This window comes from Grammomys surdaster, unplaced genomic scaffold (genome assembly GCF_004785775.1).
Source record: "Grammomys surdaster isolate TR1022 unplaced genomic scaffold, NIH_TR_1.0 99, whole genome shotgun sequence".
NCBI classification, from domain to species: domain Eukaryota; kingdom Metazoa; phylum Chordata; class Mammalia; order Rodentia; family Muridae; genus Grammomys; species Grammomys surdaster.
This window is the reverse complement of record NW_021604578.1, coordinates 14,275,212-14,291,709: the sequence shown is the minus strand read 5'-3', so window position 1 is coordinate 14,291,709 and position 16,498 is coordinate 14,275,212. Positions and strand designations below refer to the sequence as shown.

Here is a 16,498-nt window from a genome sequence, read left to right as displayed (position 1 = left end):
TCCTCCACTATTTATATTTAGGTAGATTACAAAAAAGAAGAACTTACAAATATTTCATTTTATTCATTATACACTTTTAAAATCTGTTCACAACATCTAAATCAAAAGGTTAAAAAGTCTGTATTTACTCACATTTTGCTCAACTCAATTTTCCCAATCTAATATATCTTCCAAAAATGGAGTCATGATTCTTCTAATTAAGTTGTGACCCAAAGAATATTGCTCTGTCTTTAATATTCAAGCTGATTTGTGTCTCTGGGGGCAATACTTTCTCAGTAGTTATTGAAAATCTTCACTGAGAAAGTTACCATGTATCCTCTTGCTTCCTTCCTAAAATCAGGCAAGAGGAACACTGATCCCTAATTACCAGTGACAGCAACAGCAGTTCTGTCTCCGACACTTCCTGTTCTCCACTCTGTAGAAGAAGATGCGCAGAAGATTCTGTCCTTTCTCAGTGCAAGTTTAAATGTGACCTTTTTTATGCCCGTCCTTACATCTTTCAACCCAAACAAATTTATTGAGATTCCTAATACAAAATTTTCCAATCAAATGTCTAACTAGTCTTTCCTTTTGTGTTGACTCTTGAGTAGGAGAGTTAACAGCACTCAAATATAACAGCAGAGTGTATATTTTTTAGAAGATTTGAGAGTTCCTATTTCAAGTTTTAAGACTTTGCTCAAAGAGCCTTTAAAGTAAGAGCGTAAGACTGAAGCTCGCTCTCTGGGCAGAGCTGGGAGTGCTCTCCTGGTTTTGTACTCCATGTTTCTCCATGCTTATACAGATTCTGAAGCTGGGACACAGCGAACAAACAACAGAAGTTATGTTACATTGAATTGGACCTGGGCCTACATGAGTCTGAATTGCCTTAAGTAGTTTTCTCAGGATACTTCAGTATAATCAGGTGGAGGAATGTGAAATTTTAATGACTGTGTTGTCAGATTTTTTAAATTCTCAAATAAAATAACCATAATACTAGAGAGTAGTCACCTTTGCAGTAGTACTTTGGGTTGTACTGATAGAAGAGGAAAGTGTGGCTCCTGACAATCAAAGTACTCAGTCTCACTGTTGCCACCAGTCCCCATGGGAGGTGAGGAAAAGAGTCTTTCACTCATTCACCTTCTGGTTGCAAGGACTACACACTGCAGTTGTGGCCACTCTAACGCTGGAGAGAAAATACACACAGGTGCAAAGAAGGTCATATCTCACTTCCAGATGACAAAAAGACATTTCTACGTTTCCAAAGCCCACAGACTGCTGCCCGTGGAGGCCAGCCCCTCAAAGCTTTCCTCCTTGCAGTGCAGCTGCTGAGTCCAGACCACTGTCCTGCAGTCCTTTGCATGCAGTGTTACTAAAGACATGTGGACTTTGGTATCAAACAATGCAACTCATGTTTGATTCTGGATAACCTTACACATTGAATAAAATAACCCTTGAGAAAGAAGCAATAAAAGCACTGTAAGAAAAATGACTCATGTTTCCAAGATGTCTAAAGTGATCACTCATCCCAACAAATGGTAATTCTTTCAAGACACAGTGGGCATGCAGCACACTTATAAAAGTCTGGAAGAAAAGCCTTGCATTTTTTTTAAATTGTGTTAAAATATACCAAAAGAATGTTTCTGGTAGGCTATTCCAGACAGTGTGCTTAAAAACAAAAACAAAATTTAAAAACGAAAAAAGTTGAAAGGACATACACGTGAAGGTAGGTCGGCCAGTGGACTCCCTGCTAGTTGGCCAGGCTTGTTTATGTGACTCTAATTGTTCCCCACTTTCTGCCTTCCTTTGTTAGAATGCAAAGATGTGAACAAAGTGGCTTATTGCCCACTGGTGCTGAAGTTCAAGTTCTGCAGTCGGGCATACTTCAGACAGATGTGTTGTAAGACCTGCCAAGGACACTGACCCGCAGAAAGCCGGAGAGTCCTATCATTTCATCGTGGAAACGCGTCCATCAAAGAGAGCCACCCAGAGGAAGTGGATGGATGTCCTTACAAAAGCATTACCCTGTGGAAAATGTAACCACTGCTCAGCCCCAGCTGACAGGATTTCAATATTATTTTAACTTCTGTGAAGTGGGATTTATCGATCCAAAGTGCTGGACACGGTATCAGGAGGGAATGCCAGATCTGAGAGATCCAAACAACACAGGAAACTTGCTTACTGTGGGGCGTTTGTGATCTTTCGAGTAAATCTAATGGCCTGTTTACCTCCTTGGACCATTACGATAATTTTTATTATGGACTTAGCAATGACACTGAATCCATTTGTATTTAAGACTGTTTAAAATGTAGTTATTATGACTTGGTTAACTCTGAAAGTAGAAGAGATTCAGAATTCTTAAGTCATAGCTTAAAAATATTTACTACTCTTTATCACACCACAATAGCACCACAATTTAAATTATAAAATGGGCTTTAAACTGTAATTTAAGAAACAATTATAAATCAAAAGTAATGAAAGTTTGTATTATTTTTCTTTATCCCACTCAATCTCCTTAGGAATAACCCTGTTCTGAGCACTGCTGTGAGCCATGCATAAACTCTGTTAACAGTGAGGGACTTGGTTTGAGGCCGCGCAGCAATTGCTGCAGCTGTGCAAGTCTATAAACTCAGTGCTAAGAGTCTGTGGCCAACTTGCCATTGTGCAAGTGAAGCTGAGATTTCCATTAAAACTTTAAGAGAAAAACATTTCAGTTTCATACAGAAGCCAGACCTTGGGTATGGCAGAGACTGAAGCACCAGGCCCTTTGCAGCCATCACGTGGGATGCCTTATTTGAGTCACCCAGACTCCTAGTGTTTACATCCCCACCAGCCACAGATCAGCTTCTGCCCTGCTGGGCTGCTGCATGCATGGTACGCCTATGGAGATGAAGCCATGCGAAAGATAAGCTGGCTGAGGAACAGCCAGGCGGGCCCTTTTTCCATTTGCTGACAATACGATGGGTTCCAGATGTCCCTTCTTTGATATGGTAGAAGGGCATTTATTTATATGAGAGCAAGTGAATATGTGTGTGTGTGTGTGTGTGTGTGTGTGTGTGTGTGTGTGTGTGCAGACACTCCTGAGTGGGGGAACAGGTGAGTTTGCTTGCATATAAATGTGCTGTTTCTGTGAGTTTTAAAGTAGGGAAGGATAACAACCAAAGAAGAAAAGCTCCATGAAGAGAGATCACAAGTATAAGTTTAAAAGTCACTCGACCACATAATTTTTATACTTATTCTAAATGGCAATTAAATGTGAAAGCCAGTTTCCTGGGCAGGTCAGGTTCTAAAACTCATCCCTTACTGAGTGGAAATGACTGGCATAGGTCTGCCCATCTGCAAGCTTCACAGGTTGCCATCAAAAGATTCAACAACTAGATTTTTTAAGGGTATTTGTTTCTGTTAGTTCTTCATACTTGAACACTTGTAGCTTGTAGTAGGTTGCTGGTGAATGTGCTTTGTGTCAGGCACACCTCCATAGTCCTTCACGTGTGCTCCATACACTCAGCAGCATGTAAAACACAAACAAAATGGCTACGTGGTAACAAAGAGAATATTTCCATTTAAGAGCATGTCTCACTTATCTACCACTGTGCTCTGAAGATAAATTTTGGTGTGTCACCTATGTGGTGACCTTAGAAAGGCTGTCACCAAAGGCCTCCTCAGCTTCTTGCTTGCTATGTACAGTTGGCTTGGATGTTAGCCCACACTCCAGTGTGACCAGCCACATCTCTTTCCCTGCTTCTTTCCCAGTATCATCACTAAGTTTTCCAGAGGAGGCTATCAGTGATACAAAGCATATGACCAAGCCCTCTATATAACTGCCCTGAGAAGACCAGCCCAAGTGCCATCCCAGCCATTCCATTAAAGGAAGGCAGCACATGGGAGCCTGGCCCAGACTTGAATTCCCTTGGTCCTTTTCAAAGGACAGTTAACTTGGTGCTAATGTGCCCTGGTAAAATATAGGAAAACTGGGCTATCATTGAGGCAGTTTACACATAGGCTTGCTATCCAGATCTGACTTTTTTTTTTGTACCAACATTAGTATTAAATCATGCTTATATTCCAAGAAGATTTCCTACAATACTTGTAAAAGGCTATATTTACCTCACTGGGAAGCTAACATCACAAGGGCTGACGCCCAGGTACTGTGCAGCACCTGCCTCTGCTAGGGTAAGAGATCAGCCTGTGCTGTCTCCAGGAAGTGCACTGCCACTGCTGACAGGCTACTGCCAGGGGCCGCACAGCCTTCCATGGGGAGAGAAGGTATGGATATAACAGGACTCACCATTCTCAAGTAGACCCTGAACTTAAACCTGAGAAGGTTACACAAAACAAAGAGCATCTTCCATAACACATTACGCCACTGCTACTGCAACCGCCTCTGTCCTACGTGGTATCAGTGGGATCAGCAGCGGAGGCTGGGCTGCCCTGGCAGGCACTCCAAATGTTGTGAGCTATATTGACTACTTAGGGTACCGGGGTACCCATGGCTAGGAGCAGTGTCTGCCACTGGTACAAAGGCCTACCATAAAAGGAATATTAAATATACCCAAATGATTGAACCCCTAAAGGCAGGTATGATTTCCCAATAGTCCATTTCATTAGGAATTTATGTATTTGAGTGAATGTCTTATAGGTATCGTTAATAACACAGAACAAAATTACCTTTGTATTATTGTGATTAGTTGTTGCTTATTATTTTATACTCAGTATTAATGTGGTACACTGTTACTATTTTTGCTTTTGTAAATTATATTCTAATTTATTGCCATGTTTCCTAACACCTGTCCTTTATTCATTCTCCTGCCCGTAATGAAAATGAAAGTCATTATAACACTTGATGGAGTGAAATTTCATACCAGGCACAGATGTTTTTTAACATAGATAATTCAGTAAATAATAAAAACTTCAGCTTGTAAAAATGATGCAGATTAAATTGTCTGTCTCCTGAAATACTTGCCTTGATCTTGTAGCAGCAAGTGTGAGTCTCTGGGGTTCCATCCGTAGTCTAAATTTACTCAGGCACTGCATGATGGAGGTGTTTGCTGTAATCTTATCGTGTCCTCGGAGATTGCTTCTATCCGAGTGAGTGTCGTAGCTCTAATAAATGCAAAGGCTTCAGATTTTCCACTGGGCTCCCCCTGCAGAATAGCTAGCCACCCACCAGTACACTATTCAAAAAGCTTGAAAGGAGTCCATGGCCACTGCCACACACCTTCATTCAACCGTGGACATTTCCATCCTCCATTCTTTTCCTCCCCTATAAAGTATTCATTTTATTAAAGATACAAGATGCTTCACCATGGAAAGAGTACTGAACAATGAACTCACACTGGGTGGATTTTTCTATGATGATTCCACTGGGTGCATAGAAACAAGATAGGCAGGCACACTTTTTCATCTTCAGACGTTTCCTCTTAGACTGAAGATCATACAGAAATATAAGCCCTATTTAATGTTTTCAGAGTAATACCTTGATCTTGTTAACTAAGAAGACATGGATGACTGAACATGATGATTTTATTCTACCAACACTTGTCCCATACATACGCATGCAATATTGCATATTAAAATAAATCTAACCTGGCCGAGCACGGTAGTATATATTTATTATCACAGCACTTGGTAGGTTGAGTCATGAGGCTAGCCTTTGCTATGTATCAAGACGCTGTCTCAGGATAAACCAGTCAATCAACCAATCAGTAAGATTTATGATGATTATGAGATGATTGTGTTGTCTTGGAGAGTGTTTCCCTTGGCTATCCTAGGCCCCAAATGTGAAAACATTATGAACACTCAATTGATAAAGAGATTAAGGGAACCATCCGTTTAACCACACACTCCATTTGCAAAGCATAAGGATGCTAGGGTTGGGAGAAGAAACACCAAGGAAAAAGATGCTCACTGACTTAAACTCCTGTAACTGTAATAGACTTATATTTGTATTTTGCTTTCAAGCATCCAGTGAGATGTTTTCTTTTCTTCTGATGCATCTGTTATGATATTATCCTGCTATGGTACTGACGAAGACCCTCCAGTTACTCTCTTGGAAGCACTATTCCAACCCCTAAGCCATTATAGGCCAAAAGTAGGGTATTTGCACAAGTAAATTAAGAACAAAGTTACTTATTAACCTTGGTAACAAAAATGTGAATTTGAATGTTTGGCATAAATTAATTCTTTTAAAAGAAGAAAGAAATGTAATTCAGCAAGAAAAAAATCTTAGTCCAGAAGAATTGGAAATTCTAAATATGTGGTCACAGTACAAACACCAAATCAGTCCCTGGCTAGAGAGTGACAGATAATCTACACTTAAAATTTTTTTAAAAAATTGTTTTATTGATTCTCTGTGAATTTCACATCATACACCCCAATCTCACGCATCTCCCCATTCCTTCATATCTGCCCTCTGCCTTTGCAACCTACCCCCCCCCAAAAAAATAAATAAAATTTAAAGACTCTCACTGGAAGCTATGGTGTATCACACCAGTATACTCTTTTGCCCAAACAGCTTTACTTGCAAACATTTATTGCAGTGACTCATTGGTCTGGTTCCAGGCCTCTGGCTTCTGCTACACTCTCAACACTGGATCTTCATTGGGGCTCTTCTTAGAGATCCTATTGTTCCCCATGTCCTGGCTGCAATACTCGGGAGAAGCAGCTGTATCTCACCTGGACAGAGCAGTAGAGCTGGCCCCAAGGGCAAGGGCTTGAGAGTGGGAGAGATCACCCCACCTCCAGCCAGAGCAGCAGCACTGGAGCGCTGACCTTGATTCTGTGAGCACCTGAGAGCCAGTCCTCCTCAGCAAGCAATAGAGCTGGCCCCATCCCTCACCTGGGCAAAGCAAGAGAGGTGTCAGCTAAACAGTACAGCTACCACCCAGACCCAGGATTTTGAGTTGGCCCAACCCAACATCTACCCCATTTATGAACTGCTGGAGCGCATGACAGGGCTGGTCCTAGAACCAAGGCTGCACATGGATTTGAATGTATACCATTAGAACACATGCAATAGCCTAGCATATGGCTTCAAAAGAGTTTTGTGCGTCAGATTTCAAGTCTCAAGCTTAAGCTCAAAAGCAAAGTAGTCTTGTCTCTCTATGTCTCAAAGGGTTACTTCATGCAACCATCTCCTTCATAGGCAATGTCTGAGGCCAGAAATGGTACTGTCTGGAGAGGAGGCTCTTCCTAGTGAGGGAAGCCACATTAATACCTATGCTGATTTTTGGTTCACGCCTTCCCATAGCCTATTAGAAGCTCTGACTCACGTAAGTCTGGTTTTCAGCACAGTGTCCTATTTTCATCCTAAGGCCCTGCACTGTCTGATATCTTTGTTTCTGAACATTGTTTTTCACCACAAGGTAACAGAACATTCTGTCTTTCTAGGTAGATTTCATGTGTCCATGACTTGTGAAAAACAATCTTCTTGGTGCTAGTCAGCTATTAAAGTACCCTAAAGAAACAACTCAAAAGAAATGCGGACTTTTCTTGGCTCATTGATCAGTGGCTGGCTCACTCCATTAGTTTCTGGCCTGTGCCGGGGTGGGGGAGGTGGGGAGTGGGGGGAAGCAACATGCCGGGAAGGCCTGGTAGAAGTAAGAGCTACTCACTCAAAGCAGCCCAGGGGCAGAAAGAGGGAGAGAACCAGCCTATGCCCCCAGCAAGGGCAATTGTGGGTAGAAGGTAGCCTTATGAGTTCACATTACTGTGCACACAGCAAACTGCTGCCGGCAGCACAGATAGCCCAAGCAATGACAACAGTAGGAAATTCTCATCCCCTCATCTAACTCAGGTGTACTTAGCAAGTGCATCACTCATGTCCTACAGCAGGTACGTACATATACTTCCTCATTGGATAGGATACAGCAGACCCCAGCAGCAAATATTATCAACCAGCCAGTCACTAGCTATCAACTGAGTTAGTTGCTAAGAATCACAGAACCAGTGAGAGGATTGTTCCCTCCTTGGCGTCTTATCTATATCTGAGATGGGAAGTTGAGGAGGGTACACATTGGTCAAAAAGCAACTGACTCACTAGTCCAGAAAAAAATGGGATTCTCATTCCTAGAAAACAGTAGGAAGGATCTCAAGGTCCAAGGAGGATGTACTTTGGTCTTCGATCTTAATGTGGGTGCTAGTGTTCAGGATGGAAATCCAGTGTCTGATGACAAGAGAAGTGAGGACCAATGTCGTTTGTAAGCATCTAGTTAGCATTTGTGGGAAAGTAGATCAGTGCCAGCCTAGGGCAAAAGATGTCTGTCCCAGCCATCTGAAGAGTATACTCACCTTCCTGGGAAAGCCTTGCTATAAATCATGGAGCCCACCCTTGCCTGACAGCCCGTACACCTTTCCCAAACACACCAAATGATCTAGCTGACCTTTTCAACATATCTGGAGCCCAATGGTTCTTAGGTTGGCTTCAATATATGTTTTAAGGAAGATAGTGAGTTTTTCTCTATTTCAGTCAGACTAGGGCCACTGGGAGTTGAAAACTTAGGTCATCAGGTTGCCGCCAGTGAGAACATTCTTGACCTTCTGTGGTAGGTCCACAGAGTGGAACCAGGTGTTCTTTCAGCCCATGCCAGAATGTACTGGCCGCCCAACTGGCCTCCTGCCTCCACCCCATGATGGGCTTTCTCTGGCTCACTACCAAACAGCTGTTCGGAGAGTCACAGGTGGCCGCCCACACTCATGCCCAGCCAGCAGCTACACTGGCCTGACTCAACCTGGCAAGACATGTGATTCTCTCTGCACCTCTGCCCCGGCCTCCTCACTCATCCCCTGAGGAACCTGGCAAGCCTGTGCTTAGTTAAATGCACTCCCAAACCCATTTGTGGCTCAAAGATAATCAAATTGTGTTGTATGCTCTTCCCCTTCTTGCCATATCATCAGGACTGGTGTGTTTAAAAATCAAATTATTCTGATGTAAGTGAATAGGACTTCAGTTCCTATTTGTTGTATTATCATTGATAGACTTTTAAAATCACTTCCTGGTGATATTCACTGTTTGTTAAAATGAAGACAAAAGACAATGACATCCCCAATTTCAGAAACTGGTATCAGAGAGACCATCCTAAGGATGTAATAATGGCATATAAGAGCATATTGGGCAGCGGTACTCATGGAGATGGCTAAACTCTGTGCTGTGAGTCAATGGGAACAAGCAGAAAAGTACTCACAGCCAAACTAATGGGAATCAGAAATCATTTGGCTCATAGTTTTAAACTACATAAGAAACTAGTAAGATGGGCATCAGGGAAAGGCATTTGTAGTCAAGCCTGACTACCTAAGTTCGATCCCCAAGACCCATATGACTGAAGGACAAAATGGATTCCTGTAAGCTATCTCTTGCCCTCAACAGGTACACACACACACACACACACACACACACACACACACACACAAGCCTTTCATAAAACCTTTCTAACACAAAGTAGCAAAAGTAAACATTTTATTTTGAGATTAAAAAGAGAACTAATCTTGAGAGACTAAGGTAATAGAAGAGAATACAGAGCGGCATTCCATTTATACAGAGTCCACATGTTAAAAGATAACAGAAAGTAATAGTGTAGGAACAGGATGGGGGGGAGGTGAGAGCAACAAAGTCGCGTGATGAATCCCAGGAATCAGACTCTAGACACCAGCATCAGGAGGCAGATCTGAGTTTATTGTACAGCACATAAGCTTCTATACAGTGTTGGAGTCAAATACAAGCCCCTAACTCCTCAGCCAATCATATTTCACCACACCATCACTGTGCCCCAGTGAAAGCCCTGCCTGATGAGGTAACTCAAAAGGAGTTGGGGCAGGAGGAGTATTGTCACCTGTTGGGAAGGGGTGTGGGGGAAGCAGCCTCAGTTCCCTTTGGCTGTCTCATGGGTGTGCTGGGAACCAGCTTAGGTCTACTACTGCCTTCTCAGAGTCGCAGGAGCTGGTTGCTAGTCGCTCACTCTCCATACGTACTTTACCCTTCACAAGGTTGACCTCCATGTTCCCACAATATAGACCAGCAATGCTGTTGGATGCAGGGTGGGCCAAAAAGATGCTGTTACCTGATGGGTTTAAGGCCTTTATCTCCACCAATGTGGGATAGCCCCACTGAAGGGAAGTGATAACCATGATTTTAATCCCACATTTAATCTCAATTGCAGAACTTTGTACAAACTATCCCCTATTTCTGGCTTTTAAGACTACCATGTCAGAACTCACCTCCCCAAATGAATATTGTTCTTTCCCATGTCAACTTAAAGATCTCTCTGTGCTAGTTTTAACACTAAAATAAAAATTCAGATCCATTTTAAATTTGCTTCTTTAGACTATCTCCCAAAGTAGAATGGGTTGACTTTTGAAAAGGAGGGGAAAAAAATGTCAAATCTAGTGAGTAATTTGCATATGATAATGTTGATCAAAAATAGCTTATGTGCTGTGCAAATTAATATTGCAAAAGAAACTTCAACTGTGCATTGAATAGGTGACAAATTTTCAAAGGTTTCATTATTTCAATATAAAAATGACAGTGTTTTTAATCTAAAAGTGTCTTAATTCAATGTAAAACTCAGATGCTTCAACAGCTTGTAAACGTCTTGCTCCTTGCAATTCTAAAGCAAGTGAGAACCAGAACCACCTAACTAGTGTCATCTGTCTGGTAAAGAAATATCTTTGGCCAGGCTGAGGATTGAGTCACCTTTAAGACCAGGAGCCAAGCCTCTCCCCCTCCCCACCCCCAGAAATTATCAAACAGCTATGGAGGAAACACTCTTCTTTGAGAGGGGTCAGAGTCAAGCAAGGTCTGAGGTCTGTTAGCAGTGCCGCACTGATGTGGAGTGACAGCTCTACACAGATGTGCCCCAGCACAGAAGGTTGAATGGACCCTGTTTGGTAGCTTCAATATTGTTCTGTTGTCTTATGGCAAGTCCAAAATGAGCCTATGCAAGCAGAGTAACGACTTCCTAGGAGTGAGGGTTCCTCTTTTGGCCTCCTTTAAAGATGAATCAACAAATACCTAAACCCACATGGGGAAGGCCGCCATTCTTGAATGCCAAGTCTTTCAAAGGGTAAGGACTCCTTTACCCACCTTCAATTCTGAATTTTCAGCTCAGGTTTTAGTAAAATATGTGTGTATTCATATTAAGATAGCAACTAAACACTGCTTCCCAACATTTTTTTGTCTGAAAATTGTCTGAGAATCCATACTGCATTTTTGTTCATGGTATATATTTTTTCCCATTTGCAAAATAACTGAATTATTTTAAATGTCCTTCTTCTCTTTAAATGACCCTTTCAGAAGCTCCCCAGGAAGCCTGGAATTTCTTTTTCGTAATTACCAATGTCAGAAATGGTACTTTTGGAGCTATTGCCTGTGTAGGGAGAGATATTTAGACAATGCCTCGGCGGGGGCTGGCTGTCTAATCGGCGGGGCGGCTCTGCTTAGCTCTGGCTGCCATGTTCCACACTAGAAGCAGCCAGAAGCCATGCCCAGCACAGCTAGTACCAGCCAGAGGCCAGGCATGCCACAACTAGACCCACAAGAAGCCAGAATGGGGGATGGCTCTTCCAAATCAGCAAAACTTGCCAATCCCAGTTGAGAGGAGGCAGAGCTGGAGAGTTTAGAGATCTAGGCCAGCCTGGACTACGTAGACTTACCTGCTTACTAGCAAGTTTCAGTACAAGCAAGGTGAGAAAAGAGCTGCACCCAGCACGCCCTGGCCTGTTTCTCTGCTGTGGGTCATACATACCTAGGAAGCCAAGCATTGAATATCACCTATTTCGGCTGGGCTCAGAAGAATGCTGTGAAAACAACTCACAGGGAAACATGGCACCATGGACTCTCAGCCAAACCCTTGGTGTGGCCACCTTGCTCCTAAAGATAATTTCAGACTTATTTTACTTTGCCAGTCAGCATGGAGGGTTACCCTGGTTAACAACTCATCCCCCCTCCCACCCAGCCCTACCACTCTACAAAGCAAAATTCCCAGCTTTAGCTACTAATAATGAGTAATTCATTGCGGAAGAAAATGTATAAGCAAAAGTTGCTTCTTCGGTGAAGTAGCAGGGTGTCTGCAAGCAACTTTCAAATAGTTGGGGGTTTTGTTGTTGTTGTTTTTGTTTATGCTGAAGGGCAGTTAGGAAGTGAAAGAGCAATAAAACACACAAAGCATGTTGGGGAGAAAACAAGAGGAAAGAATTATTCCAATGCCAATGAAAGACACATGTGTACACACATATTGCACACATGATAAAGCTCACTGAATTATGTGCCACGTGTGGGACATAAAACCATGCCAGGAAGTTTGGTAAGGTAGAGCAGGTTGAGACCTGGAGATTCAGTGGGTACACACCTGAGGCTTAGGTGACTCTCAGCTTCCTGCCAGACTCCTGGCCTAAAACATGTGCCATGTTCCTCACATAAAAGAAATGTGTCCTATGGTCACGTCGGCCCAGAGCAGAGTTCTCCATGCTAATGAGGTACCTAGAGGCCCAGAGGGCTCAGCCAATAAGCTTCCCTTCACAGACATTTCTCCCTGCAAAAGGTGTTTAATCTCAGGCCCACCCTGAAAAGTGGGGTATCGTTTTACGAATCCATTTTCTGCCATTACAATAAACTCTTTAGAACCATGGACTGTCTCTTTTCATCAAGATCCACTGTGGGTAGCCATGAAGAAGGCCTTTACCTACAGAGCTACAGCCTAATCTCCTGTAGAAGGCCGCTCTGTGCTTCCAGCCACAACTGCCACCAAGCCTACAATGACTAAGATAAGGAAAATCCCCAATAGGGAAAACCAGAGCTCCCCTGACCTCCGACTCTGTTCTCTGCTCTTTTGCCACTCCCAGCAATGACCTGATGTCCAAGAGTCTGAAAACCCTATGGACCCTGGCCTTGTCACAGCCCCAGGGACACACACACCCTCCCCCGAGCCAGCTCTGGCTTTCCCACATCTCAAACTGCCCTTCCCTACAGCCTGGCATCAGACTTCCCACGTTCTACCTCCCCAAGTGGCCATGCCCAGTGGCTGAGCGGACTTGGGCCTACATCTCTACAGCCATCCTCACATGCTTTGCACACATAATAAAGCTTCCTGAACTATGTGCAACACACGTGCATGCACACACGCGCACACACACTTGCACAGACAATGCTAAAGCTCAGTGAACTGCTCTTTTCTTTCTCTTCCTTCTTTCTTCTTAGTAGAACCAGAAAAGCAAGCAGGAGCCAGAGGCTCAAGTCTTTCATTAAAAGGTGGCCAGACTGGGGAGTGTTAGGCTCGGAAACAAATCCTGAGCCCTGGCCCAAGAGCAAGCTTTTCTCCAGTTGGATCAGAGGCTTCACAACTTGCAGGTTTCACAGACTGAAATTTCAGGGATATTAGCACTCTGTCTAAGCTCCATCCCACAGTTACCTGGCAACAGCCAGGTGGGCCTGACCACTATAAAAGGGTCTGCTTGCCCCCTTGTCGCTCTCTTGCTTTCTCTTGCTTTCCCTTCCCCCCAACCCCCGTCCCCTCATCCCCTTCCCCCTCTCTCTCCACATTCCCATGGCTAGCCTGTATCTATCTCTCTCTCTCTCTCTCTCTCTCTCTCTCTCTCTCTCTCTCTCTCTCTCTCTCTCTGCCTCTACTACCCTCTTGATTCCCCTCCCCATGCCCTTAAGTTCAATTCTATACTATACCATCTGTGGCTGGTCCCTCAGGGGGAAGGGATGCTTCAGCATGGGCCTGCTGAGGTACCCCATTCCCTCATACCTGACTACACCTCCATAGAACATATCCCGCCTCTCTTTATCTTTTTATAAACACATCAAGGGACCTTTTGGAGACAAACAGAGGGCTTATCCTGCTTGACTCTGTCAAGCAAAGACAAGCTTTCAGTCTATCATTTCACAATCCACTGAAGTTACCATTCAAGAAGAAAGTGTGCTCGAGACCACAAAGTGAGTACATCCTGCTTGCTTGATTACCTTTGTTTCTCCAGGAATGCCTTTTTACAGACAAGCAGGCTTCCAGAGGTGGCCAATGTAAACATTGAGGCAGGCAGGTTCCCAGCACAGTCCAATTCTCCAGGAGATGGGTGCTTCTCGACCAGCATCCCCTACCTGCCCTGTGTGTACATGGCTTCCTTTATCTGCATGGCAGTGGCATTGCAACCTGTGCAGAGACACAATGGCCATCGAGGAGGAATAGCTGTCTTCACTGCTGTGTCACTATTCAGCAGGGAGAGAAGAAAGATTCTTCCTAGATCCAGTAGCTGTATGTCTACATGTCCACGTTGAGCCCCGGAGAGACCATGACAATCCATCCTTACCTGTACTACAAAAGGTCAAGGATGGAAGAAGGGACCAAGAGGCCATGTGGCATCTCAGGGAGTGTTATCAGCTTCTGTTGTGGTAATTAAATAAAACTGGCCTCTGGTTCAGGCTGACTATCTAAGCTGCAGCGGCTCTGCCTAGCCCAGCCGCCATGTTTCTCGGCCTGAGGCCACGTGCGTGCTGCAGCTAGAAATGGCCAGCCAGAAACACAAGCCCTGCTACCCACTAGATGCCAGTGTGAGAGATGGCTCTGCCAATCTTCCACACTGTCTCTGCAAGGCTGGCCATTGCCCAGACCATTCTGCCATCCATGTGGGCCCAATAAGAGAATGAGACTCTAATTCTTATAGATTAATCAAAGGCTTATATATTTGGTAATGATCAGTAACAAGATACCCATACAATCAGAACCCAATACCCAACCCAGCTATACCAACTACCTTTGACTGCTACAGACACATAAACATCCGCCTCCATCTCCTCTCTGTCTCTCTCTCTCTTCTCCTAGCTCCTCCTCTTCCTTTTCCTCCTCTCCTCCTTACTCCTCCTCTCCCTCTCCTAACTCCTCCCACATTAGCTCCTCCTACATATCACCCTTTCGGTTAAAAAAAATAAAACTATCTCTCAAAATACAATAGAGCATAACTACACCAATTTGTATCAGTAAGGTACAAGATAGACCTAATACCCAGTCCATCATTTTGTTGACTAAACAGAACCTCTGTCATCTCTCCTAACTAAAAGACTTAGTTCTAAACCTGGCTTATGTCCTGGCTTTAGAATGTCAGCTGAAAACCATTCTGTCAAGTCTGTTCTCTCAAAGTAAATAGCCTGGGTTGGCTCTGAGACTGTAAGTCTTCAACCCCATCAGAAATTCAGAATGACTGAATTAACTGAAATTATGAGAAGCACAAAGCATAGCTTCTAAAACTTAGCCAATGTATAGAGACCACTGAACACCTGAACAGCCCCTACACCTCAAAAATGTTGGAGCATCCAATCTTCAGCCTTCTGGCCCAGGATAATCTGACAGACCTAGTAATGCAGAATTTTTAAGGGCTGATTTCTCTGTCTTGGCAGACATAATCAGTCGACTATTCCGCAAGTGTGTCCTTTTCTGGACAGTAATTTGTCTGTAGATGAAAAGAGGCAATTCTTGCCTAGTGGCTGTCTCACCACAACTGGAGTAACTCCAAAGTTGCTCAATTTCTTTTTAGAATCCAAGACAGGGAAGCTGTCAAGAGCAAACAGGTCTCTAATCAAAATGAACATTAATACAGAAATGTTAGTAATGTGACTTCTGTGGACTTCTGACGTTTTTGAAGACCAACTATCCATGTAAGGCAATCTGGACTGTTGTCTGTTAATTCCTCTCTGCTATTTCTAATTAAAATCTAGAAAACACCCTAACAATAAACTCAGAGCCATGCAATTGCTATAGGCCCTTAACTCACAGGCTAACCGTCTCAAATCAGTTAAAAAAAAGTTGAAGAGGGACTAAGTTTAAGCCTTGTATTCCTAAATGTGTTATATAGGCACAATACCTATGAGAGTAACAATATTAATCTCACTTTTATATGAATAAGAAACTCATACCAATGAAAACCTTAAATTTGAAATCAAAGTAAATTTTGTACCATTTAAGAAATTATAACTTCAGCTTAATAACAATTATACAGATTTCTGCCAGTAGGTTATGGCTATGCAATAAATCCTAGCTATTCCTCCCTGCTCCAACAAAACCACTACTTTTCCCTAGAAAGATAGCCCAATATTAACCACCTCAGTCCCCAAGGCCAGGGAATAGGGGTGCCAACTCTTCATTAACGTCTTCAAGCTGATTATGGGCGCTGAGATATTAGAAGAGGGGCAGGGGGAAAAGTAAATTGATAAGCCTCTGATGTCTGTGTCTTTACTGCATCCAGCTGAGATTCCAGGACATCAGAGGTTCGAACAGGTCTGCTCAGCTTGCTTGATGAGTAGATACACCAAGGCTGTGTATTCTGCAATATACAATTCTCAAAACAAATTTTAGTATCAAGATAATTTTTTGTTTGAATTCTGGAACCTAGTATTTTGGTGGCCTGGCTCTATCATGTCTAATTCTGGGAGGTAAAAATATCTTAATCATCTCTTCTGAAAACACACAGACAAAAGCTTTTTCTCAAAACAGCATTTCCTTGAGCCAGTAACCAGAAAAACCTTTATCTTGACCTC

At 43.2% G+C, this 16,498-nt stretch overlaps 1 protein-coding gene across 1 annotated transcript in view; it reads left to right on the top strand.

Moving 5' to 3' along the window:
• Positions 1-3,820, top strand: part of Adamts6 (ADAM metallopeptidase with thrombospondin type 1 motif 6) — a 221,770-nt gene extending 217,950 nt beyond the window's left edge. Inside the window, exon 25 of the mRNA XM_028783635.1 lies at positions 1,790-3,820. Within this exon, the coding sequence (XP_028639468.1) occupies positions 1,790-1,899 (110 nt within the window). The 3' untranslated portion in view covers positions 1,900-3,820. The remainder of the gene's footprint in view (positions 1-1,789) is intronic.
• The last annotated feature ends 12,678 nt before the right edge of the window (positions 3,821-16,498 follow it).